Source organism: Boleophthalmus pectinirostris, unplaced genomic scaffold, assembly GCF_026225935.1.
Source record: "Boleophthalmus pectinirostris isolate CB_2022bp ecotype Guang Dong unplaced genomic scaffold, ASM2622593v1 HiC_scaffold_22, whole genome shotgun sequence".
In the NCBI taxonomy this organism is placed as follows: domain Eukaryota; kingdom Metazoa; phylum Chordata; class Actinopteri; order Gobiiformes; family Gobiidae; genus Boleophthalmus; species Boleophthalmus pectinirostris.
In genome coordinates, this window is record NW_026571190.1 from 32269151 (window position 1) to 32294684 (window position 25534).

The window sequence follows — 25534 nt, forward strand, 5'->3', positions numbered from 1 at the left end:
AAAAGGAGCGATTAACTTGAAAACTCCTGCTTCATCATGACATCACAAGGTGGAACAGAGCATTTCGAGCTTTGGAGATGCAGATTGACCAATAAAGGATTGCTCAAACATGTGTGAATGAAACAAAACACAACTCCAGATACGATTTTGATGAGGTAACAACATAACACTGCTAAAAGCTCATAAGTTTTCCTGCACACATAAACATCAACACAAAAAAGAAATGATACAAAATACATTCTTTTATTCGTCCATCACTGTAAATACACAAAATCATATTATTCACACAATATTGAATAGTGCTATAAATCTTCACTCCAGTTTTATGACATGGCACTGGGCCTACATCTTTGATCATGCTTTTCTGGTCCACTGTCATGTCAACTACACCACTGCCCCACGCCAGCCCTCATTAAAACTCTATCTCCAATATGTAGGATTTATACTTTATCATATGTACATGATATACAAACTTTAAATACATTGTTCCCATCTATTTACAATACAAAAGCTTATTGGTATTTTATTGATTACAAAATATATATTGAATGGTCTAAAACAACTTGTGTGCAGATGTGAAATTGCATTGAAGTTTGTAATTTGTTTGTATTAGGGGCTTTTAGATTAAACAGGCGTGTGCTCGAAACGTTGATTGAAACTAACATTTTGAAAAATCGTTGTCATTAAAATAAATATTCATTCGTCTCACATCTCAAACTGGCTGCAGCGATGGAAAAGCCTGCACTGGCGTTTCCACTGCAACCTTGAGTCCTGTTTCTGTGATTTGGAAAACAGTTTTGGGTCTGCTGGAGTACGCGGTAGACACCTTTCACCAACACAACCCCGTCGCACAGATCAAACCTTCACTCTACCATATTCACGCTTTTGAGGCTAAATAAAGCCAGTGCACTAAAACACAAAAACTTTCCCTTTTCTTTGGTTTCAAAATATTATGTAATAATGTTGTTTTACCAAAAGTTCTGGAGTAATCAGTAAACGTATTCTAGTAAATGGTACCCTTTCTGACTGCTCTTCACATGGAGGCTTTGCATAGCACTGGTAAATGTCTGAATGCACTTGCTGAAAGAAAACAGATTCTGCTGGATCTTTTACACAAACATACATAAATAACATGGCTTTTTGTTCACAGGATAATCTCATAATTAGTATTTACATGTTTTGGCATGTGGTAAGTTTCCCCATCTAAAGGAAAGCCCTATACAGTTCCCAGCTTCTACTTCCTAAAGTTATGATTCCCTGAAAGTCATAGAGTGAATAGAACATATTTGGAGGCTTACTGCTGGGGTGTACAGGAGCAGGCCCCACCCTCTCTGCCAACACAGTCCAACACTTCCCTCTTTCTCTGCACTTTGACCCACAAATGTGAGCTGTCTCTGTTCGTCTGTTTGTCTTTCACAGCCACGACACGTCCCTTTGTAAAGAGTTCCCTGGCACCAGAGCAGAGCCTCAGATCTTCTGGCACATGTGGAGGCGGGACTTGGACGAGGAGGTGGCATCTTTCCACACCTTACAGGAGAGGCCTTTGGCGCAGTCACAGCGCTGGAAGATCTCCAGACCGTGAGAGCCTTTCTTCCTCTGTTTGGTGCACACTTCGCCCAGACGCAGCACTGGTTTGCAGATCTTGGTCCAGAAGTGTCGCGCACAGCAGTATCCGTCTGAGCAGTCGGAGGAGCGCAGGCAGGGGTCGCCTTCATGACCTGAAATAAAGAGCAAAGCATTAAATCTACTGAGAGCCTTTTGGACTGAAAACCCTCATGGAATAAACTTACATCAGGCGATGCAAAGGAAATATATAATCACTGCTCATTAGGACGTTATGTTTTCCACATGCATACGTTTATGTGGGACTTTCATCACATTTAAATCAAAGGGTGTTCTGTGTGGTCATGTCACATAGAACAAATGTCTCTCAGCATCAGAGTCAAGATTCTATAGTGTACTTCTGATGATAGAACAGATCTAAGACATTGGCATTTATTTGTCAGACTGTCATGGATACTTCTGTACAGACGGTTCAGATTTGCAGCATATTTAGATCTAGATCTAGTCTACATTTGTGTGCTAGGATCTTTATACACCAAAGTGAAATGTTAGAGCTTGCAGTCTGACTTTATAGGTCACTGTCTGCAGGGAGCACTCACAGTTTAACCAGAGGACTCACAGGAGCCTATTAGACCTTACCATAAACCTATTTCAGGTGACATTAACACTGAGCAGGGGGCTCAGGGGCCATCAGCCATAATAACGCTAAAGCAGCATTTTGTGGTTTTACACTGTGTTTCACACAATGCCCAAGTGTTCGTCTGGCTTTACCCAGGTTCAAGAGCAGCAGGGACCCTGTGGTTTGTGCTCAAAACTTTAGGCTCAGCAGCATTTTAGGCAGTCAGTGGTGTTATAAACACTGCCAGTAGTGTTATACACACAAGAGACACAGACACTGTCAGTGTAACAGACACTGTCAGTGTAACAGACTCTGTCAGTGTAACAGACTCTGTCAGTGTAACAGACTCTGTCAGTGTAACAGACTCTGTCAGTGTAACAGACTCTGTAGTGTACAGACTGTGTCAGTGTAACAGACTCTGTCAGTGTAACAGACTCTGTCAGTGTACAGACTCTGTCAGTGTAACAGACTCTGTCAGTGTCAGACTGTGTCAGTGTACAGACTCTGTCAGTGTAACAGACTCTGTCAGTGTAACAGACTGTGTCAGTGTAACAGACTCTGTCAGTGTAACAGACTCTGTCAGTGTAACAGACTCTGTCAGTGGTGTTGTAGACACTGATGATGTGCACAGGATCGTTGTTTACCTTTGAGTTTGCTGTGTGCTTTGCTGTTCTTCCTCCAGCTGTGATCTTTATTGGACATTTTGTTGTGTTCGTCGAATGGTGAGATGTGGTGTGAGAGCACACTCTCAGAAATTGGCACACAGATGTCTAGAAAGACACATCAGATATGTTATTATTAAATTATTCACAAGTAGAAACTAAACCTAAATCATCAGTTTTGTGGCACATACAGCTACTGCAGCGGTTTCCGGGGCAGCACATGGCGTCTCTGTGGCAGCGCTTCTTCCTCCTGCGGCAGGTGAGGCAGCGCGAGGGCGCGTGTTGAGGGCTGTGGCAGTAACTGCCCACACTGCACTCCTTGTCATTGCTGCATGGATACACCTGGAACAAAACAACACTTTTACTGACTACGATATATGAATTAACATGTAAATATTAGCAAAATCATTATGGATTAGAAACAAAGATCCCACATAACTTCATTGTACACACACTGAGAAGTAGTAATCAGTCTTTAAATCTTAGCCATGTAGTTACCTTGGAAAACACAAGCCTCTAGGCCAATAATATATTGTCTATATCACAGATATTTTCATCTTGACTTGAGTTTTTAAATCAGTTGAGAACTCACACATCAACCATAACATGAAACAGTGAATAAAGACATAGACATGAGCCAGTGAAACATTTGCAGTGTTAAAAGCACGTGCAATGACCCTGTAAAATACTCTATTTTTAAAAAGTCGACAGAGGTAAAAATGAACTAAGTTTTAAAACTTAGTTTGTGTGCTAGGATCTTAGTTTCCAGGCACTAAGTCACTGCGGTAGGTCGCCCTCAAACCAAGACTGACCCTCAAGAGCACAACTAAATACCTCTAAGTATGAAAATGAGTGCGATGTTTGTCTTGGAGGACTTTAAGACGTGCTCCCAAAGCGGCCGGTCAGAAGTGGGCCCAGCGTTACAGCCAGGAGTTCATGTATAATTTATTTTTTTCATGTTTTCAGACTTCTACATAGTGGGAATTTCAAATGATTCTTACCAAAGGAAAACAGTGCATTTGGTTTCAGGAGCATTCAAGGGCTTAATGAGTCTACAGGCATAATGAGAGGGCAATTACTGCTGCTAATCATACAGCTCTGGAGCCTGCCTTTATTATGTCTATGGTTTACAATGAGTGGTCCAGACATGTCGCTAGAACTCAATGTCTAAGAATGTCCTTACGGTAAGAAATTGGTCCTGTCCACTCGGAGAAATAAAACCGCGTAAACAAGCACGGGTGTGGATCTTTACTGGAAGCTTCATCTCAAATCTGTTCCAATTAGGCATTCCTTGCATAACGAATTGAAGGTTAGGTCAGTTAAGCATCTAAACTGTTGCAAATGTGTCCCAAGTCATAAAGTGGACTCCCACAGCTCCACTCAAACAGGGAAAGATACAAGGACTACATTCATACCATACTCCCTACAAGTGTACAACAACTCATACAACTCAACAACAGATAACCTTATGTGATATACTGTATTTATATTCCTATATTTCTATTTTTTTAGTATGTATAGCCTACATTTATATAATTATGCCTGTGTGTTTTCCTATTTTTGTTACTCATTTAGGTTTAATTATTGCCATTTATATTTTTTTCTCTTTGTTATTAAAATATATTGTGATGTGTGAGCTACTGTGTCCGAGTTTGTCCATTCACTCACAAAAGATACAGATTCACCGTAGTATATTTCTCCTTTCTTCAGCAGAGTGACCAGATTTCTGAATTCAAAACTGGGACACACCCGGATTCAGATGGTTGGTATGAATAATATTGTGAAAAAAGCTCGTAACATTGTCTATTCTTGACTCACTTGTGCGTCAGGAAAAAATCTGAGGGACTTCTGATGTTGCATTTTTTCCCCTTTTGGTCATTTTCAAGCACGGTTTTCTGTTTTTGAGCTAAACAAATGACTTCTTTGCTGTTGATAGGTATAGGGTTGGTCAAAAATAGAAACACCTGGACATTTCTTGTATAAAATCTTTTGACAAATCACTAGTTTTGCTTCAATCTGCTGGGACATAAGGACATCTGGTCACAAGAATTTTCAGGAAAACGGTGAACTACTGCATGGGTTGAATTTACCTGACCAGCCAGAACCACACACTTTGAAAAAAACTTTACAAAGATGAGCAGATCTAGAGCTGTATCCTGTCTTCCTGATTTCAGCAGCCATGATTGACAGGCGAATTAACCAATTAAAGAGACAAATCTACATTAAGGACTGAGGATTTTTACAGAATCAACCATCAAAACATCAAACTATTTTATTTCAGGTAAAAGAAGTTATATATTTTGTTCTGAGTAGTACAAGAATTTGTGAGAGGAGATGTCTTTCGCATTTGAGGAACACGTGATACAAATTAGGAGCTGAAGTTGGATCGTCTTATGTTTGGACCGAGGTTTTTCACGGTCTATGGTCCGGTTCCAGCCCCTTGAGAGTTCAAACAGAATGTAAAAGGGGCTGGCAGGTCAGGTGAAGGTTGAATAGAAATCGCCACTGCACCATACCCACTAAAGTATTAAATATAGGTTGTTTTAACGCAACTATCAAAACTACTTCCACCAACATAAAAAAATCTCTGTCAAAGTTGCAAACAGATGCCTTGTGCACCCTTCAGACAGCTATTCACTGACTTATGTCTCTGGTCAGTGACTGGAGAGAGGAAGCAATGTGTCTAAAGAGATTCCACAGAGAGGTCGTGAAGTCTTATTTACAGAAAAATAAACAAAAGGAACAAGAAAACTTCTCTCTCTGACAGTTCCTATAGAGTCCAGGATGAAACGTCAACGCGCCAGATGTGCCAAACGTACACAGACATGCATTAGCAAGCAAAAAAGTAAACAAAAGAGCCATGGTGGGTCACTACTGGTTAAAGTATTTATCACTCTATAGTTTCAAAATGCTTTTAAAAGTCTCCATTTGGCTGACTTGAAAACTGCGTACAGATGGGGCGTTGGGTTTATATGCAAAAAATATAATAAATCTGAACTTTCATCGAAATTCCCAGGGCATAAACGTGTTTCAATCATCTGCCCTCAAACACAAAGGCGTCCAACTGGAGGCATTTGTCGAGATTTTGATGTGTTTTGCCGTCTGAACACAGCAGATGAGCTGTGACGAAGTACTCCCGAACTCATCACTCAGACGCAGCAGAGAGCATCTGTATCTCACCAACAACTAGAAGTGTCCGACCTCTTATTAAAGGTCACAAAAAGAGGAAATAAGGTTTTAAATCTGACTAAATCACAAACGTACCCAACCCCTTTGACACATTGGTAATACAATATACAAAATTTACAAAAAGTCAGTATTCCATTTTTAAAGAAAACCTATTGTGCTTGTATCTGCTATGACACCTGTGGATCATTATGTTCCAGTTTGCATATTTTAAATTCCAATATTCATCTAAAATGACTTAATAAAAGAAGCAAGTCCGTGTTAGAAAACTGTAGTGCCCACTCGGAGCTGATGTCACCGTAGAAGTCGTCACAACAAAGAGATGGCACGTGTGACGGATCGCTGCGCCTCACGCGAATGACTAGCAGATTATTTTTTCATTTGTACCGAAATTACTTCACAGATTAAGAAAATAAAATGGGAGAACAAAGTAAGTAGAAAGCTGTGGGCGTATGCTGGTGGCAGTGAAAATGAGGATTGATTGACCATATGGCGTTTTGAAATTAAGCGATTAAAGATTACTCAAACATGCACGAATCACTCCAAATACAACAGTGGGTGACTAAATGGTGAGAGAAACAACTTTAACAGCTGATTTTCATAATAGCTCTGCTTTAGGCAATTTCGGGTCTGATTAACAAACAAAAAAATCAACCCATCAATCTTCATCAGAAAGTATTTGTTACCTAGTCTTTTGCAAACTTTTACTGAAACTTCAAGCGAATCCTTCGTACGTAGGCAAGCCCGATCTCCCCCACAACATATGGCCACAGAAAGTCCTTAATATATATAATGACGGTCGAGTAAGCGTGATATTGAGCGCGTCTGGCAACATAACGTCCTTTGCAGAATAACATTGGAACAACATGTTTAGTTGGCAGATCACCACAAGCACACTGGGGCTGGTTTGCACTGACAGATCCATTTGAGTGTGGCGTACCGCTGACAAACAATCAGCAATTAACATGAGGGCCTACATGAAAGAGGGCGAAATCATTACAGCCACAATAAACAACAAAACTACGCTGGTCGACAGAATCGGTATCCGGTAGAAAGGCAACATTCCAAACCCGGGTGCACGCCACATGTTAAATCAAGCCTACAGAGTATCAATATTTCAGCGCATTACACGTTGTTATTGGACGGGTCTGTGCCATGGAAGTGCACAAGATTAGAGAGGCTGGAGCAGTGCCACGCTTATACTTTCTCAGGCCGGGGAACACATGGATACAATGATACAGCTATAGTGGAGTATCAGAAGGCAGGCATCTATCACTATGACAGTTTACCATAGACATGTGCGATATGTGATGATGAAAGTGACCGTGATCTGAAAAATCTATAATGGCGAAGAATGGTATATGAAAGGGTTTGTAAATTATTTTTAAACAGGCATAAACCTAAACTGTAAACAAATGCAGACTGGCCACAAAAGTATTGAAAAGTACAAAGAGTCCAGTGTAGAATGTATAGGACATTTTTGTTTGAAGGAGCTACGAGGAGGGCTGAGTTCTTTAATTGGGGTGCAATGTGTTAGCCAGGCTGGCGCCATCTAGTGCCTCCGCTCAATTTCATTTCTTCGGAGACTAGGTCAGAAATCGGAATACACTAGACGGTTCACAAAACCTTCAAAAGTGCAAGTTCGGGCACCAGCCAATCAGCGAAGAGACATATATTCTGTGTTGTCAGTGATTCCTGAGATCAAGGATTTAAAGCCGGAACAAAGAGAATGTTTGGTGAATTTTATCAAGCGGAAAGACGTTATTGCCCTTCTTCCTACGAGATTTGAGAAAGCTTAATATACCAGTTAGCCCGGTTCGTAACGCATAACGCGATTGGTTAAATGAATAAAGTACCTGCCTACCGTAGAGCGAACGAATCCTAACACTGCGAGATCAGACGGTTTCTACAAAGTGAAACCGGCTCATGAATCAGGCTAGCACTGCGTAACTTTTTCTGGTGAGGAGTCTGCCGGCAGTCTGCTTGTCTCCATGGAAATGTTGTTGCTTTGTCTGGAATGTCCCAGTGTGGCATTAAACATATCCATCTTGCATTTGGGTTAAAAACTTAAAAACGTACATTCTGACTGTGAGCGAGCTTGCATCTCCACAGATCTTCATATTTATTTTACATTCATTTACATAGTTTTTACCTATAGATTTTATATTTTATTACTTATCTTACTTATCATTGTTATATACCAATGTTAGGGACAAAGGAAAGTAACACAAACAAGATGTGATGTACAGTAAGTGACTTATATAAAGTAAATGTAAAAAGTAAGATAACAATAACACAAAAAATTTAGGTTTTACATAAAATTAATAAATCAGAATTTGGAGCCAGGCTACTTGCTACTTATTTAGAATTTATTATTACCATTTATATTTTCACTCTTTGTTAATATATTGTATTGTGATGTGTGAGCTACTGTGTCAAAATGATTTCCCTTGTGGTTCAATAAAGTTTGTCTAAGTCTAAGTCTAAATCTAAATCTGACATGTACCTGGCCGTATGCCATCATTTGTAAAGATATATATGTTGATTTGGATTATTTCACGCAAATTCTGTAAATTAATTTAACTGCAATTTCACCCATAGCCTGTTTTGAAACATAGAGCAGTCAAGAGAGCAGTTTAGTCATGTTCTGTGCAGTTTTCTCTTTGTGCTGAAGTTCAAATGAAGCATTATGTCTATTTTCAAAGTAGCAGGTCAGCCAAAACTAAGTATATATAGAGAGATTTAAAGCCAATAGCCAGTTCGTTAAAAGTGCAAATATCTCTAGAATTCATCCACAAATGTTCTATTTAGCTGTGGACTCTGTGTAAGACTGGCATACATCTGACTCACTCCCTAAAGTCGGGAATCACATTATCCCTCAGAGTGGTGTTATCTCAGTATATGAGCTGAACTTGCAATGATTCCACTAGATATTCCATGACATATCAGCCTTTTCATAGGAACACATTTCTTTTTCTTTTTTAAACCACAACTTGCATATTCGGCAGTGGTGGAGTCAACAATTTGGGGGCCCTGGGTGAACTTGAGTTTGGGGCCCTCACTATAATGCAACGTTTTGTTTTGTTTGTATTATTTTTATATATATATATATATATATATATATATATATATATATATATATATATATATATATATATATATATATATATATATATATATTATATGTATTGTCATTTTTTCCCATTGTTCATGAGACACGCACATCTTTATTTGAATTAGGATGGTTTGGAACCTTGTTTTATTAGTTGGGTAGCCTACTAGATAACCAGAGCTGAAAGTAGTTTTATTTTTTTACTAGTACAATTAAATTTTTGTTTACATCCATTACATATGATTATGATTCTGCTATGATTATGTTCAAATCAGGGTCAAGCTGACTAGTCCATTCTAACGTGAAAGGGGGAATGCTTTGACAGTTATAATAGATTTGACAATCAAATACTATTTTGATGGTGTTTTCTTGTTTAAAAGTAAAGCACTCTCATTTAATGTCATACTGAGAGAAACTCAAACTGCACTGAGGCCTCGTCCATTAGTGGCACTGAGGGCAAATATTTGGGAGCCCCTCAAGGTTCGGGGGCCCTAAGCGGATGCCTACTGTTGCCTAATGGTAGTGCCGCCTCTGACATTCTGTTCATGAAATACACTTAATTTAATAATCAAAGTGGATGAATATGCTGCTATACCACTATCCAATGTGTTTGCTTTGGCTAAATGAGCAACAAAATTATAGTGCTGCCTCAACTTATTTTTGTGAAATTAACCTAAAAATGTTTATGGCAATATATATCAGCACAACATCGTGGGTCGATATTGTATCAGCAAAAATAAGTATTATGATATATAGGTTTTTTGGCATACTCCTACTATATCACTGACTATTAAAGGTACATTGTGTAACTTTTCTGGTAAGGGGTCTGCCACCTTAGACTTAAACAAACTTTACTGATCCACAAGGGAAATTATTTGGACACAGAAGCTCACACCTGCATAACTCTGGGTAATTTTTTCCTGACATTTTCAACATTATGGCAGACAATTGGGGTAGGATTCTAGACGTTTTTTAAACTTCATTCTACTCCTTTTGAGCGCCAGGTCCCAAATATGTACATATCACTATTTTTGTTATTGTTTTTGAATTTTTGTTGTACCTGGCTCAAACAAATAAATACATGAAATGAAATTTAATTTAATTATCTTCATGCAGACAAGCCGACCACATCACCAGGCCAAGTTACAGGTCAGATCAGTAGATAACAACAACAGTAATAACCCATGTCGATGTAAATGTCTGTGTTGATAGAATAATGTTTGAAATAAAACTAATCTTGCATCACATGAGTTGTCACATGTTGAGGGACTATTTTCTCAGCAGCAGTGGAATTTTACTTTGCCAGTAAGGTGCTAGGTGATATCAATCCGCCACTGCCAAGCTTTCTATCAGGAAGTACAAGTCGCTGCTGCTGCTCAGACATAAATCCTTCAAATGCAAGGTTGGTTTTACTTCTAAAATTGTTCTCTTCATAGACATTTATATCGACAATCTAATAGATTTGCTTTGGGTGTTTTGTGGAGTGGGTAAGACTGTTTTAAGTGGCAGGATAACTATGGCCATTGACATGCACTAGCCTAGCACCAGTGACTGCTGCAAATACAAAGATTGGATGGAATATTTAAAAAAGTGTCTCCACACGTCTCCAACACTCTGGCTCACTAGGAAATTAGGTCCTATGTCCAAAATTCTGGACTGTCCCTTTAAGTTGCACTATGTAACTTTTTGGTTAGGGGCCCGTCACCACTGGAATGTTCCACAGTATGACGCTAAACAGTTCTGCCTAACATTTACTTAGTTATCGGTGTTTCTATTGCTCAAAAATATCTAGATAAACAGGTATTCGGACTGTGAGCGGGGTCGCCTCTACACACATTTGACCTGTAACTTGGTCCAGTTCTGTCTCCATGAAGATCGAAATGTTGAATACGATACTGTTTAACATTCCAGACAAAGCAAAAGCATCTCCACCAGAAAAACTACGCAATGCACTTTTAATTTGTCTCTTGACGTTTGTGCACCTCAAGAGACAAAGTTCCAACTTAACAGCACTGATTTAAGACCGGTTACAGCCAAAACATGTGGACCATTTCTCTGTTTTAAGTCACTGTTCATGCGAAAAACACGGAAACCTGCTTATACCAGAGGGGCTATTTTTACAGACAAGAAACATGAGCTGCTATCCCTGAATGAAGACAAATAGGTCTGGCCTCACACTACCTGCCCTGAAACCCGCCTGCGTCCAAGCTGATCTGGACCGATGACAGAATCTTCCCATACGGAGAAACGGCAAAAAAATACCTCACCTCTTCCATCAAAACCCCTACACCACACGACAGCTATAATTCCCTTACAAAACCCAGCTCCTGCCAATCTCGTCCGATAATCTTGCCTTAACTTGTCATGTTTTTGAACGCCTCATTTGCAACTTCAGAGGGATGGTGCGTCGTTTTTGGAAGTATCTGATTCATCTCACGTCGCTCCCTTATTTTCGCTCTTGACAAACTGCCGGAACATTAAAGCCATGGCTCCGTTCGGCGTGCAGGAAGTGGGATGGAGACAGTGTACTTTAGGGTATGCTGGTGAGATGATACAGGCAGAGACGGTCACATAAGAGGGGTATAGGGAGCTGTCTCGTGCTGGTCTCGTGCTGGTAAGCTTGCTTTTCTTTGAAGATGGAGCGGAGATGGGCACTAGACAATCTACAAGGGATTTACTACAGGATATACAGGCTTTACATTCTTCCTCCAGCCTGCCCGGGTCCATGTTTATCCCTCTATATCCACTCTGATTCTGAAGGGATGATACCACAGTGAATTGTAAATATTTCTGTGCGCTGTTTGGTTTAATTATGTTTGTTTAAACTGAAGCTCCTATATTACACAAGATTGACTCTGGTTGAGATTTAAGCCATGTTAAAATCGTGTTACCTCCTTGAAAAAAATAGCTGGAGTTGTGGTTTGTTTCATTCACACATGTTTGAGTAACTTTACACTATTATTCTGTCTACATCTCCAACACTCAAAATGTTCTTTTCCACCTTGTGATGTCATGAAGCTACAGTTTTCTACTTTTATCAGCTACCATTTAATTTTTGTTCAGTACAGATTGGCAATATCAGGCCTGAAATTATCCAAATTTTTCTAGTGAAGCTGCGTGCAGTTTTAAAAAGTTTTTAAAAAGTGGAGTATTTACGTATTGCCGCATGACATCACAAGGTGGAACAGAGTGTTTTCTGTTTGAGAGAAGAACTCAACACAAAACACAACTCCAGGTACGTTTGTGATGAGGAAACTACTTTAATACATAGATCAGATAATTGTGTAAGACCCTTTAAAAACCCACCAATATTTTTAAGACAGGAAATAGTCTGAAGTAAAAGCTTTTTTTTTTTTTTTTTCTGCTGTTCTTTACATTGCTGAACATTTTTTATTTATTTGAGTGAACTTTGAGTTTTATAGCTCAAAAATACCATGCATTCTGTCTGTAAGTGTGGTCTCCTCTCCACAGATCTGACCTGTAACTTGGCCTGGTCTGGTCTCCACGTATATAAAAAGGTTTAATACCACACTGTGAAACATTCCAGACAGTTCCAAATATTCCAAACAAAGCAATAACATCTCCATGGAGTAAAGCATTTGCTGGACCTGTACACAGTTTACCTTTAAACATTAAGTAATTTTATCACAAGATGAAAAGATGCAAAAAATTTTTGACAATGAAAGAAGGTTGTTGATTTTTCAATATATATATTTTTTTGTTCTCTTGTCACAAGCAACTTTCAAGTTAACCGAAAGGCAGAACCACAGAACAGTATTTAGGTAAATGGTCACATTTTTATCTGGTGCTTTTCCACCTTCAAGGCACCAGTCACCCATTCACACCATTCATAGACCAGACACTAGGGGCGAGGTAGGTTAAGTGTCTTGCCCAAGGACACAACAGCAGCATTCATCTGTGTGAGCTGGAATCACACCGCCAACGCGTATTACTCACTCAAACATTCATACATGATTGAAAAAAAAAAAAAAAAAGCCTCCAGGTTTCCTCCACAAAATTGATTCTTGTAACCTTTGAGCCATGTTTAAATGTTGTTACCTTTTCAAAAACATACCCAGAGTGGTGTTTTGTTTCATTCACACATGTTTGAGTAATTATTTGTCTGTCTTCTGTCTGCATCTCCAAAGCTCAGTCCCACCTTGTGATGTCATGAAGAGGTAGTTTTCAAGGCAACCGCTCCCTTTTTCATTTAGTTCAGTAGGGACAGGCAATTACTGAAATCATCCAAATGAGTCTAGTGAAGGTGTTTGGAGTTTAAAAACATAGTTGAGCACTTCCTGTATTACCACATGACGTCACAAGGTTGAACAAGGTGTTTGAGAGAAGAACTCAAAAGGTGTGAACGTGTGAATGAAACAAAACACAACTCCAGGTATGTTTTTGATGAGAAAACAACATTATCACATCGATCAGAAAACAGTGCAGTATGGGCCCTTTAATATATCTGTGTTAAAGCACAAAGACTCCACTTTCACACTTGATAATCCGTCCAGATTGAACTTGGCCTTCAGAGATCAACTATGCAACCCAAAACCGTGAATGGTGTAAATGAGTGGCAGGGGCCCAACTAAGTCAAATAAACTATGTCACTGAACACACAAACGCCTCATTGGCCGAAAAGCGCAGCCATATTAAATGACACGGGCCATAGCCAGGTCCAAGGGTTGAACTATCCACATAGCCTACAGCCTGTTCCTTCAACTCTTTCATCACTCAAAACATATGTGCGTAGAGCGACGTTCAAAACACTCTTAACTCCACACTAGGCTGACTTCTTTTAAGTTAAGTACACATTCTTAGTTGATCTCATTCGTCCAACTCAAAGAAAAGGTAATTATCCAAAGAGATATGAGTGCTTGCTTCAAAGATGAGGTGTGAAAGGTATCAGAAACTCATTTGAGCATCTATTAAAGCAAAAAAAGGACCTTTATTTGGTATTTTGAGCTTAATCAGAAGATGACATGGCAACATAAATGCAGTACTTGTGTGTTTTTGTGTATTGTAAAAACTAGACTAATTTCAGTACAAAAAAAAAATCACATGAAAAGTACAAAATCTGACCTTTACTGAGCAGTATCTGAGTATAAGTATAAGTATTTTGAGCTTAATCAGAACTAGTGTAGCATAAGATGGCATGGTAAATAAAGTACTATTATTTTTGTTATAAATGAGTGTATTTTTTTTATTATCATTGTATTGAAACTGGTATTGATAATAGAATGTATTAAAAAGTGGACTAAAGGAGTATGGCGTCACCCATAGTGTTCGGCTCCAGTCAAATGAAGCTCATCGAGGTTTGCGGTTACAGGAGCGAATTTAAAGACAAAATAAAGAAATAAACACACCAAGATCATGAAGAACGGGTTAATATGAACACATTAAGACCAAAAAAGGCGGAAAAACAAGTGACAGTTTTTAATGTAAAGTCGACTGGAGCCAGAGTCGATGGAGCCGGAAGTGCCACCATGCTCACTTCCTACTTGTAATGCAACAACTAGTGGGTTAGCTATGTCCATTTCTATATACAGTCTGTGGTATTGAGTTTCAAGGCTATTATAACCTACACTGCAAAAAACAATATCTAGGTAAGTTAAGAGTTGTAGTTTTGTAATGGCTGTAAAACAAGACTTTTTTTTTTTTTTTAATTATATACATTTATGGTACAATATTACTAGCCTGATTCATCAGCTGGTTTCATTTTATAGAAACTGTCTGATCTCACAGCATTAGGATTTGTTCGCTAAACAGTAGGCGGGCACTTTTTTCATTTAACCAATTGCTGCTATTTGGTTGGGCGTATGTAATGTGCCACTAATGAGGCAAACTGGTATATTAAGCTTTTTCCAAATCCCGTAGGAAGAAGGACAATAACGTCTTTCCCCTTGATAAAATTCACCAAACATTCTCTTTGTTCCGGCTTTAAATCCTTGATCTCGGGAATTGTTCCCAACACAGAATATGTGGCTCTTTGCTGATTGGCTGGTGCCCGAACTCGCACTTCCCGGTATATTCTGATTCCTGATCTAGTTACCGTATTACTACTGTTAAATATATAATTCATACTAAGATTTATTTTAAAAAGCTAAAGTCATTTCATTTTATTTGTGCATGATTATTATTTGTATTACATGATTACATTATATGTTTTCTGGTATTGAGGAAAACAGTATAATGGTATTGAAGCACGTCCTGTACGATGAACAGCAGGGGGAGCTCCGGTTCGGTCTTGGGTCATTAAAACCTGACTTGAGACCTGAACGGCCGCTGTTTTACTTACTCAAGTTTTAGCCCCCTTTTTCAGGTAATAATGTGCTTTTGGTGTACCAAATTTGTGTAAAGGTTACATTATAAATAATATTTGTCTTTAAACCAATGACTTGAGACCTGAACGACCGCTGTTTTATTTCTTCAAGTTTTAACGCCCTTTTTCTGCAGCCATGATTGTAACATTTTTCAAGATGTATTTTTTATTTTAACTCCAAAAAGTCTTGTTCAATTGGTAGATCATTTTACTCAAATCAGGGTAAATCCTTCTTCATTCAAGTAATCACAACTTGACAAGATTCAAATGTCAAAATCAACTTTACACTACTCCAGAAATGTTGAAAGTTTGGAACGTTTTAGTCCATGAACCCCCCTCAAAAAGCTGAAATCCTGCTCTAACTCTGCTCTCTCATTAACAGCTCCCATTACAGTAAAGGAGGTCTCCGGTCTGGCCCCTCATGGCTCCAGCACCAGGCCCTTGTATGGCACCCAAGGGACCCAGAGCCAACAAAAACCCAAGGACAAGGAGAGAGCTGGAGACTCAACGTGGCCGGGCTAACAAGCTAACAAGCTTTCACACCTCAGACTGCCTTTCCTCTCTCTTTCTCAGCTCATTAAGGTCAGTAAACAGTCATTTCAGGGTAGCAGCAGGACACAGTGTCTCTGAGATCTCTTGTAAAATCATCTGAAATAAAACGAAACTATAGTTAACGCCGTGGGACCGGGGTTGGCTGCGGTATCCAGTAACAGTACCACCTATGAATGCAGGGCTGTCAAGATGTAAAAGTTTTGGTTTATGGGAAACATAAACATGACACAAAAGTAGAAGAAATGTTACATGACTCGTGACTGTGCATTGTGTAACATTCCTGGTGGAGGGTCCGTCAAACGCTTTTCCCCATGGAGATGTTATTACTTTGTCTGGAATGTTTCACAGTGTGGTATTAAACCTTTCTATTTCCGTGGAGACCAAACCAGACCAAGTTACAGGTCAGATCTGTAGATAGGCGACCCCACTCACAGTCAGAGTACATGTTTTTCTAGGTGTTTTGAGTTATAAAACCACCTGTAATTGAATAAATGTAAGATAGAGCTGTTTAATGTCAAACTGTGGAACATTTCAGGCACGAACAAAAGCATTTGCTGGACCCTCTACTAGAAAAGTTACAAAGTGCAGCTTTAATAGAGACAATAGAGATGGAAGAGCAAAATCACAAGCCAGGCTGGTTCCACTTAGTGCCTCTGCCCAATTTCATTTCTCTCCAGCGACTAGGTCAGGAATCAGAATACACTAGATGTTTGCAAAAATCCCGGAAGTGCGAGTTCGGGCACCAGCCAATCAGCGAAGAGACATATATTCTGTGTTGTCAACGATTCCCAAGATCGAGGATTAAAGAGAATGTTTGGTGAATTTTATCAAGCGGAAAGCGGTTACTGCCCTTCTTTGTTCATGATTTGGGAAAACCTTAATATACCTGTTAGCCCCGTTAGTGGCGCAAGTCCTTGTGTTGCAAGTCTCCAGTAAGTCTCAAGTCTTTGACCTCAAGTCTGAGTCAAGTCCGAAGTCAAAAGAAGTCACTGGCCCATAAGTCCAAATCAAGTCCAACTCCATTTCAAGACCAAAGTACCAAATATGGCTTAGATTTTTTTTGCAGTTTATATTAATTTTAAGCTAAACTGTATTTAATAAAAAGTCATGGTATATTTACATATGAGTATTTATATAAGAGTTGTAGAAATGCATTTTTTTTTTTCTTTCTTTTCAAATGTCAAGATCTTAGTTAAGATCTTAGTGCAAATCATTATGGTTAGAACACAAAATCTTCTCAAGTCACAGGGCTCAAGTCCAAGCCGAGGCCCAAGTCTTGGTCTATTTTATCAAGTCAAGTCTCAAGTTCTAAACATAGTGACTCAAGTTTGACTCGAGTCCAAGTCATGACTTGCAAGTCCCCATCTCTGAACTCAAGCGCCTGTCTGGGTCCCTTTTTGTGGTACAGCACAACAGTAAACAAAGTGGTCGAGATGGATGTAGACAAAGTCATACATTCTGTGTTGGCAACGATTCCTGAGATTGAGTATTTAAAACCGGAACAAAGACAATGTTTGGTGAATTTTATCAAGGAGAAAGACATTATTGCCTTTCTTCCTACGGGATTTGGCGCATTACATATGTCACGACCCCGCCTACCGTCAAGCGAACGAATCCTAATGCTGCGAGGTCAGACGGTTTCCACTAAGTGAAACTGGCTGATGAATCAAGCTACAAAATCATATGCTGCTGTTACAATCTGCCAAGAAATATTTCAAAATATATTACCAAACTACAAGCATGTTTCTTAAAGCTACACTGTGCAACTTTTCTGGTGGAGGGTCCGCTACCTACTTATCTTCATGGAGATGTTATTGCTTTGCCTGGAATGTGTGTTTGTATTCCCTCTGTCAGTAGAGCGACTCTCCACAGATCTGAAATGTAATGTAGTGTAGTGTAGTGCTGTGACCTGCTTTAATCTGCACTGCGGAACATTCTAGACAAAGCAATAACATTTCCTTAGAGACATCAGGTAGCAGACCCTCCACCAGAAAAATTACGCAGTGCACCTTTAAGATACCTGACAGACTGTACGTTGGCGCCAAAGAGTTGTTGTGCAGCGTCTTTCTTTTTAACTGGTTGCGTTGAACAAATTTAGACTAGAATTACGTACAAATCCCATAAACGGCCAAATTATTTCAGGTGCGCCCGCTTCTTGCCCCCACAGCACTTTATTCTTAATCTCTATTAATGTAGCTGTAAACGATTTTTTGTTTGTTTTGCCATAATACATAATATTTGTAAAAGCCGCTCTCGGTATATGACCACCGTATATTGTCTGAATCTAATTAGAAAGTGTTTTATCTCAGAGAACCAGAAGCAGTGTTTGCATTGTTAGCTTTACCATGACGACACCGCGGGCTAATTTAGTTTTTATTGCATTACCTGCCATTGTTTTATCTTTTTAATACACCAAAAGATGCAATCCCTTTGTAGGTAATATTATGCCAACGGGGTTTTAAGGTATTTCCAAAACACCAAATTATTCAACCTGACATGACGGGATTATAAGGGCGCTGTTTGCATTACCATGACGACAAAGCTGCACACTTTGAACTTCTGCAAATTGTTTAAAATATAAAGGTGTGTTTTTATCTCTTTTAATGTAATAGAGATTGTTTATAGCGCTTTTTTTATTTAAAGGTGCAACGTTTTTGGTAAGAGCACCTGGTTGCGTCCATGGATATATTCTAGGGAGATTGATTTCCCGGGAATGTACCACAGTATGGCATTAGACTTGCTTATTATTTAATTACTTACGTGTTTTCTTACAATAAAGCAATACCTTGAAAATACGCATTCGACTGTAAGGGATCCTACCTCGATTCAATTGTTTCTGAATCAAAATCACTACATTTGAAGCTTTATTAGATGTCAGAATTTGCCGGTCAAAAGTTTTACAACACCACACTTTTTCCAGTTTTTTACTGTTGACCCAAACTTTTGATTCATGAAAGTGTCCACTTTTGGCAGATAGAACAGCTGAACACACTCATGGCTCGTTCTTTTTTACAACAGAAATAAAAAATTCTTCAGAAATGTTTTCCCAAGTCTGTTGCAGAAATTTCCATAAACGTGCGGCACTTGTAGGTTTCGTGGCTTTCACTCTTTTGTCCAGTTCATCCCAAACCAGCTTGATGGGGTTTAAGTCTGGAGTCTGTGCTGGACACTCCATGTTTTCAAGTTTACCATCTTGTTCTTTTTCCCTGAGGTAGTTTTGGCAGAGTTTGGACTTGTGTTTTGTTCTTTTATCTTTTTTTTTTAACCTCTGCCTGTTCAGTTTTAACCTTTGTACCATTTCAAGCTCTTCACTGGACTTGCACGACTTGAAATGCAATAAATAACTGAAAAAATGTGGGAGTTTTAACTCTTTTAACCGGTAGTGTTTTACTTTTTATGTATTTTTATGCATTCTACTGTAAAGGAGCCCTCTTCTCCTCTCCAGAAATTGGCCCTGTAAATTGGCTTGATGCTTGTGTCCATGGAAATAGATTTAATAGGTAATAGCTTTAATATCATACTGCGAAATATTCCAGGTAAAGCACCAACATCACCATCCACCCTGAAAGTTACACAGAGCATCTTTAATGGTACTTGGATGATTGACTGTGGTTGCCCATTGTTCCTATAACATATAGTCTTGACAGTTGTGGTTGAGGGATGTGTCAACAGCAGTGAACCAAAGTCTCCATAGAGAACAATAAGGGAGTAAATATAACTTAAAGGTCCTATATTACACAAAATAGATTCTTGTGAGCTTTAAGACAAGTTATAATGTTGTTTCCTCATCATAAACATATCTGGAGTAGTGTTTTGTTTCATTCACACATTTGAGTAACTCATTCTTAGTCCGTCTGCATCTTCAAAACTCAAAATGTTCTGTTCCACCTTGTAGTTTGGAAGATCACAGCGACCATTTTTTTTAGTAGAGCTCGGCAATTTCAGAGCTAAAATTATCCAAATTATTCTAGTGAAGGTGTATGGAGTTTAAAAACCCAGTGGAGAACTTTCTGTATTACCACATGACATCAGAAGTTTCTGTTTGAAAGAACTCCAACTCCAGGTATGTCTTGGATGAGGAAACAGTATTAGAACTTGGCATAATATGAGCCGTTTATCATGAACAAAAGTGCACTGCATGAGTTGATGAAGAGATAACAGTCCTAAAGCACTTCTCAAATTCTCATAACAAATAATTGCCCTTATTATGACAACATTTGCTCGTAAGTGTTAACTAAAAAGAAGAGGTCCAAAAGTTTGATTCTATTTTCACACATTTTAAATTCCTGTTCTAAGTGCCATTTTGAGGACTTTTGACCATAACATGACCATTACTCTATTTCAAGCATATTCAAGAGTACTTGTGTTGTCATGTAGTGATAACAGGAAGTGCTCCAGTGTGTTTTTAAACTCCATACACCTTAGACTATGTGGGACTATGTTTCTGGGCTGGCCTGAGAGCACCTTGGGGTCCCCCTGAGGAGTCTGGAGTGAAGGAAGTCTGGGAGTCCCTGCTTCAATTGCTGCCCTCATGACCCAGTCCCAGATAAGCAGAAGGAAATGGATGGATGGACACCTTAGACTAGAATCACCTGGATAATTTCAGCCCTGGAATTGCCAGTCTCAACTTCAAAACTAACACTTCATGACATCACATGGTGGAACAGAGCTTTTTCAGCTTTGAAGATGCAGACAGACTAATTATGCAGGATTACTCAAATGTGTGAATGAAAAAAATACAACTCCGGGTATGTTTTTGATGAGGTAACAACATTATAACATGGCTTAACGCTCACAAGTGTCAATTTTGTGTAATGGATAGCCTGATTCATCAGCCGGTTTCACTTTATGGAACCGTCTGGCCTCGCAGCATTAGGATTCATTTGCTTGATGGTAGGCGGGTACTTTTTTTTATTTAACCAGTCGCTGCTATTTGGTCGTGGCGTATGTAATGCGCCAAATCCCATAGGAAGAAGGGCAATAACGTCTTTCTCCTTGATAAAATTCACCAAACATTCTTTTTGTTTCGGTTTTAAATCCTCGATCTCGGGAATCGTTGCCAACACAGAATGTATGTCTTCGTCTGCATCCATCTCGACTGCTTTGTTTACTGTTCTGCTGTTCCACGAAAGGGACCCAGACAGGCGCTTGAGTTTGATGTCATGGCTTCACAGCTCTTCTCTGATTGCCCGGTGCACGGTCTACGACTTCCAGGATTCTTGCAAACCATCTAGTGTATTCCAATTCCTGGCCTAGTTGCTGGAGAGAAATGAAATTGAGTGGAGGCACTAGGTGGCGCCAGCCTGGCTACCCCATGGACACTGTGGTTTGTGTTTTTTGTGTTTTTGAGTAAGACACTTCACTTATCCGTATAACTTACATTTTTTATGCCAGATGCCACTTGCACAGAGCTACTAAATTATACACAACTGTTCACTGTACTGTATGATAAACCAGTGAGGAAGCACGCACCTCTCTCCACCGTGGTCTCATTTATGCCAAGGCCAAGGCCGTAGCAGCGATTTCACAACATGAGAAAATCTGGCAGCCAGAACATGACAGATTCACGCACACACAATAAATGAAATTAGCCATCTTCATCTGGCCACCACCAGCATACACAGTGGATTCACACATTAGAACAGTGCGTGGTCCTTGCGCATTGTGTTTCCTTCAGCCCCAAACCGCTGTAGATTATAATTGCAGTTGTGTGTAGCTGTGCTGGGGTCTGGCAGTTTGGCCGCTGGGTTGGCGGAGGAGGAGAAAAAAAGGCTCTCCATCATTATTGAGGTTTGAGTTCAATGTTAGAATGCACTTCACACATAACACAGTCAATCTGACACCAGTGTGACCACATACAGAGAAAACATGCGGCTGACAACTGTGATGGAGTGTAACAAAGTCTAAATTGTTCTTAAAAGTGCATTGTGTAACTTTTCTGGTGGAGAATCTGCTGAATGCTTTTCTCTGTGAAGATGTTATTGCTTTTTGGAATGTTCCACAGCATGGCATTAAACCTTTCTATCATCATGGAGCCCAAACCAGACCAAGTTACAAGTCAGATCTGTGGAAAGGCGACCTCACTTACAGTCAGAATGCCTTTTTTCTATGCATTTTTGAGCTACAAAACCACCTGTAATTGAATAAATGTAAAGAAAAGCTGCTTAATGACACACTGTGGAACATTCCAGGCAGTAGAGCGATATATCCATAGAAACACCCAACCAAAAAGTTACATAGTGCACCTTTAAGCATAAATTTTAGGTCTCTGTACTTTGCTTTTGAAGTAGACTTTAAACTGGATACTCTTGACTTCACTAAATTTGAGAGAAGGTATCTGTACTTTTTATTCCATGCATTTTTGAACAGGAATGAAAAGTAATTTTTATGATTTTCATGATTGTCTGAGAGATTTATTGTAATATGAGCAAACAAAAACATACAACTAAAAACAACTTGGAAAGAAATGTCAGACTCTGTGTCAAAATCACTACATTTGAAGCTTTTATAGATGTCCAAATCCGGGCGAAATACTTTTACTTTTAACTCGTTCAGTACATTTTTTAAAAGCTACTTCATTACTTTTACTTAAGTTGATTTTTTCATGTGATACTTTTACTTTTACTCCTTTATCTGTACTTTTCCTGCTGGACACTACATATATATTCTATTAAAGGGATAAAAGGCTGCTCAGACAACTTTTGGGCAAGACAAAAGTGAAACAAAAGTGGAAAAAAAAGTTTAAATGTGTCTTTCAAAAGTATATAAACAGGTGGTCCAAAACTTTGATTCCATGTACTTCAAATTCCTGACATAGGCACCATTTTGAGGACTTTTGACCATTCTAAGTAACTACAGAATATTGTTTTTTTAACTGAGCAGTGCTTTGGCAACAATTCCACTTTTTCATCACTCTGAACCCCATCCTCTTGGACACTGTGGTTGTTTTTGAGTAAGACACTTTTTTTTATCCATATAACAAGACAATATTACACTTTTATGCCAGATGCCCTTCCCGTTACCACCTGAACATCACCACTAAAGCAGGGACAGTACTTGAAACGTCTCCAAGATCAGGTTTAAACTTTCTCCCCTACAGTCAGTGTTTCTCCAGTGGATCTAAAGTTGCACCTGCGTAACCTGCAGGTCCCACAATATGACATTAAACATATATCTCCATGGCGACAAGCAGCCAAGTGACAGGTCAGATCTGTGCAGAGGCAAGTCTACATGTTTTTTTGAGCAAAAAAAGCACCTGTAACTAAATAAATTCTCGATAAGTTTAATGCCAAATTGCAGACCCCTTGCGAGAAAAGTTACACTGTGCACTTTAATATTTAATGCACCTATGTTAAAGGCTCAATATTCAGTTCAGGTTTATTTATATGGCACATTTTGAACAACTTAAGATGACCAAAGTGCTTCACATGAAAGTCAACAGAAACATTATTTTCTGATTTATGTTATAATGCTGCTTCCTCGTCACAAACTTGAAGCTGTGTTTTGTTTCATCTGCACATTTAACAAACAAACTCTGCATATTTAGGCTTCATTAGTCTCTCAAACAAACAAACAAACAAAAAAAAACACTCTGTTCCACCTTGTGATGTCAAGTGCTCCATTGCGTTTTTAGACTCCACACACTAAAATCATCTGGATTATTTCAGCCCTGGATTTGCCTATCTCTACTGATCTAAGGGTAAAAAGATGTTAAAAAACTACCACTACATGACATCACAAGGTGGAACAGAGCATTTTGAGCTTTGAAAATGTAGACAGACTCATAATAAAGGATTCCTCAAACATGTACGTTGAAAGAATGAAAAAAAAAACACAACTCCAGGTCTGTTTTTGAGAAGATAGCAGCATTATGATTTGGATAAAAGCTCACAAGAGTCAATTCTGCGTAATATAGGACCTTTAAGAAAATCTCAAACACTATTTCATTGGTAATATTATAAGAAAGTTGGAAATCAAAGCTGCATTTTACACACATACACACATGCAAATCACAATTGTCACTTTCCAATGTTTGATGTCAAAACCAGGCCGTGTTGCGAGTGTTGTAACAGCAGGGATTTATAAGAGCTTGAGTGGTTTTAAGTGGTTGGTAAAAGTATCCCTCCACTGAAAGACTCTCGTAATCCGGGCTAACGTCTGGTCCTCTTTAATGACACTAAGAACCAGACAGAAAATCACCCAGACTAGTGTTAACTTTCTCTCGCATTGCTGCCTGGCATTAATGATTTAGTGCGGTGGAAGTGTGCTTTGCCCCGGTGTGGCGTCAGGTCTGAAAGGCAATTAAAGCTTTATGAGGGGGTACCAATCCCTGCAATTTCCAATAACCCTTCACATGTGAAATGAAGGCTTTTAAATGGCAAAATGGTGCTACTTATTCACCTCAAGGTACAAATTTGGGGCTAGGCGCGTTTCGCAGTTATTAACAGCTGAGCGCTTAAGCACACTTTAGTCTGACTGGCTGCTCAGGGCTGTGTATAATTATGATGTCTCAAACAAGATCGTGCTATTTTGAGTCGTTAAAACACAATTAGCACTCCAAATAAATGAGGGCACTTTACATAGCTGGGAGTAATTTCACTTAATTAGGCTGGATATCAAAATGTATAATTATAATCAAGGTAAAAGCTGTATTTTTAGATAATAATTTGAGACATTTTGTGTTATAGGATTATAATATGGCTTTAATTTATATTGTTTGTTTGTTTTCTGGTTTAATAGAGCTTTCGTTATGGTCATTAAGGTGCTATTACGCATCTAATGAAGTATGTCAGATACAGTCGTAAATCCTAGTTGAAGTCAGTGGGCTAATAAAATACTGAGCTGATTGCGCTTGGCTTTTCTCCCTCCAAAATTGCCTGGAGTTACCTGTGTCAGGATGTTGTGTTTCTTGGTGATGCTCCCGTGCGCAGAGGCGGAGTGGTTGGTGGCGGGAGCGGCCGTCTCCCCGAGCTGTCCGGGTTTGATGGAGTTCGCTTTGGGTCGCGCCGCTGACACCTGGTGCGTCCTCAGCGAAGCCAAGAGAAAAAACAGCACACAGCACATATTCCACTGTAGCGCGAGCATCCTTGAGGGCCGAATGCTGAAATAATCACCTGAGTTTATGAAGTCTCTTTGGAAATATCCTGCAAAAGTGTGGTTCGTCAGTGCGCGCTCGCAGTGTCCAGGTGGTGCGCGCGGGTCTTTCAGAGTGTGGTGATGCGGCGCGCAGAGGCGGTGTGTGGCTACAGCGCATAGAGTGACAGAGGATGGGACGGTCACTTCAGCAGAGCTCTCCCTCTCTGTGTCGAGCTGTGAGTGAGCGCTCAGCTCCGAAGCGCGAGGTTTTATTATCTCGGATAGAGTTTTTTTTTCCCCCCTCTATAAGATCACAATGCGTGCGCTTCCTCCGCCCATACTTACAGCTGACAAAGACTGAAACTGATCTGTGCGCAGTCCTGCCGTTGTCTGAAGCCCGGCTCCAGGAGCCCCATTGGGAAAAGCTTATAAAATTATACACT

The 25534-nt window shown here is 39.4% G+C and overlaps 1 protein-coding gene across 1 annotated transcript; it reads right to left on the reverse strand.

The window, feature by feature from the left end:
* Window positions 1–255: 255 nt before the first annotated feature.
* On the reverse strand, window positions 256–25320 carry dkk2 (dickkopf WNT signaling pathway inhibitor 2). Its single transcript, XM_020930425.2, has 4 exons — window positions 24903–25320; window positions 3036–3186; window positions 2827–2952; window positions 256–1718 (listed from the first exon to the last, which is right to left on the reverse strand). Exons 1-4 carry the CDS (start codon window positions 25098–25100, stop codon window positions 1468–1470), a joined length of 726 nt encoding a protein of 241 aa, XP_020786084.2. The 5' UTR covers window positions 25101–25320; the 3' UTR covers window positions 256–1467.
* Between the last annotated feature and the right edge of the window lie 214 nt (window positions 25321–25534).